The sequence below is a fragment of the Mandrillus leucophaeus genome, unplaced genomic scaffold (assembly GCF_000951045.1).
Source record: "Mandrillus leucophaeus isolate KB7577 unplaced genomic scaffold, Mleu.le_1.0 Scaffold1353, whole genome shotgun sequence".
NCBI classification, from domain to species: Eukaryota; Metazoa; Chordata; class Mammalia; order Primates; family Cercopithecidae; genus Mandrillus; species Mandrillus leucophaeus.
In genome coordinates this window covers 77,700-81,795 of record NW_012101314.1, presented here as the reverse complement: position 1 = coordinate 81,795, position 4,096 = coordinate 77,700, and the positions used below count along the sequence as shown (strand labels likewise).

The window sequence follows — 4,096 nt, the reverse complement described above, 5'->3', positions numbered from 1 at the left end:
TTTTTCTTTTTTTTTTTTTTTTTTTTTGACACGGAGTCTCACTCTGTCACCCAGGCTGGCAATGGCGCGGTCTCGCTCACTGCAAGCTCCGCCTCCTGGGTTCAAGCGATTCTCCTGCCTCAGCTTCCCGAGTAGCTGGGATTACAGGCGCCCCCTCCACCACGTCCCCACGTCCGGCTAATTTTTGTATTTTTAGTAGAGACGAGGCCAGGCTGGTCTCGAACTCCTGGCCTCAAGTGATCCGTCCGCCTCGGCCTCCCAAAATGCTGGGATTACAGGTGTGAGCCACTGCGCCCAGCCGCAATTTTCGATCATAAACATTTACAACTTAAAAACTGGAAGGCACCAGGCCTCAACTGTACTCGCAGCCCGCCCGGGCGGCCAAAGCACCCAGGGCCGGCGATTTGGGCGCGCAATCGCACCATGGGGGCGGAGCCTCGCCACTCAGTTCACGCCTGCGCTCTGCGTCCAGCCAATCAGCGACGTGTCCGGATGAGGCGAGACGCGCTTTTTTCCTGTGCGAATCCCGGCTTGCCTCAGAAGCGCCGCGGAGAAGGTTCCATTGGAGGTGAAGCGCGCGTGTGGAGGAGTTGTGGAGGACGCCTGTCGACGACCGGTAACTGGGCCTCAGCCATTGCGGTTTGTTTCAGGTGTGAGCAGGGGAGGCGTCTATCTTAGGTGTCCAGGCCAGAGGCTGCCTTTGACCAGTGAGGTAAATCTTACCTCCTGGTGTTGCCTGGGGCCTCTGACGAGAAAACGGAGGCCGCGAACCTCACTGGAGAGAGGGACGGGCGGGCGGGCTGGGCTGGGCCGGGCCCTATCGCTACACCCTGGGACCACTGACGCAGAGATGCGGCGGGGCCGGGCAGGGCCCTACCTCGCTCGGCGCGTGTCTCCCTCCTGCCCGCTCCACACCGAGGGCGCCTTTCGTGGTTCCTCAGTATTATCTGTTGTCGAAATCTTTTGCCGACGTTCACTTTCCGAGACCTAAATTGCGGGACGTTTTTATTGTGTATTTGTCTTGATTATTATGAGCTTATTTCTGGCATCCTCATGACGTGTCCCGCCAGCAACTATAATTTCCCCGTGTGACTGAGCGGCCTGCTAGAGTTGCCCAGATGTAGCCAGCATCTGGCAGAGGCGCTCGCAAAATTCGGATCTCCCAGGCCTCAGGGGCCACCTGTCCAGCACAGCGCGCTTGGAGTCGGGGTGGACGCTGTCATTTCCTCATCGATTGACTGACTGAGACGAAGTCTCGCTCTGTCACCCAGGCTGGAGTGCAGTGGGGCCATCTCGGCTCACTGCAACCTCCGCCTCCCGGGTTGAAGCGATTCTCCTGCCTCAGCCTCCCGAGTAGCTGGGATTACGGGCACCTGCCACTAAGCCCGGCTAACTTTGTATTTTTAGTAGAGATGGGGTTTCACCATGTTGGCCAGGCTGGTCTCGAACTCCTGACCTCAAGTGATCCGCCCGCCTCGGCCTCCCAAAGTGATGGGATTACAGGCATGAGCCACTGCGGGCCTTTTTGTTGTTGTTCTTTTTTGAGACGAAGTTTCACTCTTGTCACCCAGGCTGGAGTGCAGTGGTGTGATCTAGGCTCACTGTAACCTCTGTCTCCCGGGTTCAAGCGATTCTCCCGCCTCAGCCTCCTGAGCAGCTGGGGACTATAGGCATGCGCCACCACGCCCGGTTAATTTTGTATTTTTTTTTTTTCAGTAGAGACGGGGTTTCACCATGTTGGCCAGGCTGGTCTTGAACTCCTGACCTCAGGTGATCTGCCTGCCTCAGCCTTCCAAAGTGCTGGGATTTCAGGCGTGAACTACCGTGCTTGGCCTATTTAGTTTTTCACAAATATCATTATCTTCTTAACTTTTGGCCCCCCAAATAAATGAGGAAACTGTTAAAATTGTATTCAACAATCCTTGTTCGATATCTGCTTTGATATTTAAACGTTTACCAGTGTATTAAAATGATGCCTTTGGATTCAGAAGGTTCAAGAAATTTGTTTTTTAAAGTCAGGAAGCATCTAAATATGGTGTCCTCCGGAAAAAAGTATTCCAGGAAATCTGGGAAGCCGTCCATGGAAGATCAGTTTACGAGAGCCTATGACTTTGAGACTGAAGAAAAGAAAGATCTGAGTGGTTCAGAGGAAGATGTTATTGAAGGTGCAGTACATCTCATGTTGGGCAGTGACGTCCTTCAGTTAATTTGTTTCAAACCCATTAAAGACTATCGTACAACTTAGTTTGTAAAGGATTTTCAGGTATAGTCTTTCATCCCCCGGTATTTGTGGTTTCAGAACCTGCTGACACGGATGGCCAGCTGTACTTTGTGTTTCTCATTTGATCCTCATATTGCAGTATCGGAGTTACAGAAGCTTATTCGGCAACTCTTGCTTTTACAGTTATTTCCAAAATATCTGATATATAGTATGTGGCTTACTGTGACATTAACCCAGGCAGACTTGAAAAATTATTCCTATAAAATGGTCCTGAATCCTGATTTAATTTCATCTAACCTGCAGATTATACTGCGTTTGTATGTCTGCTTTGAAACTGTATGTTGGCAAAAAGCCTAAAAATCCCCAAATGAAGATGTTTCATTAAAATTTACCAGAATAGCCTACTCAGTTTCAAAAGTTGTTATTTTTTTTTGTTTTTTTTTTTTAAATTGTCAACACAGGGAAGACTGCAGTCATTGAGAAACGTAGGAAGAAAAGGTCTTCTGCAGGAGTAGTTGAAGATATGGGGTAACGTTCAAAATAATTTTTGTTTCTTAGATAAAGCACTTCAAGAAAAGTTGCTAACAAATAATATATGTACAATACTTGACATCTGGTATTTCTTCCAAAACAAACATGGTATTTTGTGGATCTTCAAAAGTGTTTAAAATGTAATTTCTTTCCAGGGGTGAAGTACAGAATATGCTGGAAGGAGTTGGAGGTATGTTTTAGGAGATACTTGTATTTAAAGAAAATTGTTTTAAGCCATATAATTTGTATAATAGCAAATGTTAATAATGGACTATAAGACTGTTATTTAATGCTATGTTCTCACATAGAAGATTCTGCGTGTCTTTGTGATTGAACATCATAGATTTTCATAGTTAATCTTTTCCATGATGTTAAGAGTGAGGTGGTTTTATTTTATACATATGTGTATTTAATGGATATGGAATTTTAGAAGAAAAATAGAAAAAGTCTTTACCCTTCTTTGTATTCACAGACTAAGTGATACACACACACACATACATACATATATTTGTATATAAGTTTTTCATTTTTTCAGTTTAGTTATTTTCTGACTTCCTGTGTTCTTTTCCTTAGGGAGGACAGTGTAAATTAAGCCTCTAAAATAACTCTTTTTACAGTAATAAACTATGTAGTTGATACTAAAGACAGTTTTGCTAGTGAGAGTTTTATAATTAGGTTCAAAAATTCTCAAATTTTAAATAATATGTGAAGTATCAGTAATATGAGCTTTGTTAGGGATTAGTTATCTTAAAAAAAAGTTAACATTTAGCTCCTCTAAATGGATTATTCACACATTCAAATCTTTTTTGAAAGCTCTGCCCTGTCCAGTGGTGAAAAAGTACTTGTTTTATAAATTTATTATAGATAATATTGAAAGTATAAAATATTTATGTAATAGTACAGCTCCAGCATGATTACTGAAAGATGCCTATTTATGATAGATCCATAAGATAAAGGCTTATGTTTAGCAAAGCATTCTTTGAAGTAGTAAACATTTTATGAAATGCAGTTCTTATGGGTAAAAATGCCCAATAAAGAGCTCCACAAAAGCATTTAAAACTAATCTTACTCACCTATTTCTCATTGAAAAATAAAGTGATCTTGAATTCATTTATCTAGAAATTTACTTAAACTAAGATTTTTTCTGTCCTTGGTCTTTGTCTCTTTTAGTAAAAAATGTACTTAAAAGTATCACTGATGGCCAGGCACAGGGGCTCACACCTATAATTCCAGCACTTTGGAAGGCCAAGGCAGGAGGATTGCTTGAGGCCAGGAATTCGAGACCAGCTTGGTCAACATAGTGAGACCCCCATGTCTTTTAATAAATAAATATATATATATATA

General features: G+C 43.6%; 1 protein-coding gene across 1 annotated transcript in view; it reads left to right on the top strand.

Annotated features, from left to right (window-relative positions):
- Positions 1-2,032: 2,032 nt before the first annotated feature.
- SYCP3 (synaptonemal complex protein 3) overlaps positions 2,033-4,096 on the top strand; it is a 9,324-nt gene continuing 7,260 nt past the window's right edge. Inside the window, exons 1-3 of the mRNA XM_011973207.1 lie at positions 2,033-2,165; positions 2,683-2,749; positions 2,908-2,942. Of these exons, the coding sequence (XP_011828597.1) occupies positions 2,033-2,165; positions 2,683-2,749; positions 2,908-2,942 (235 nt within the window). The remainder of the gene's footprint in view (positions 2,166-2,682; positions 2,750-2,907; positions 2,943-4,096) is intronic.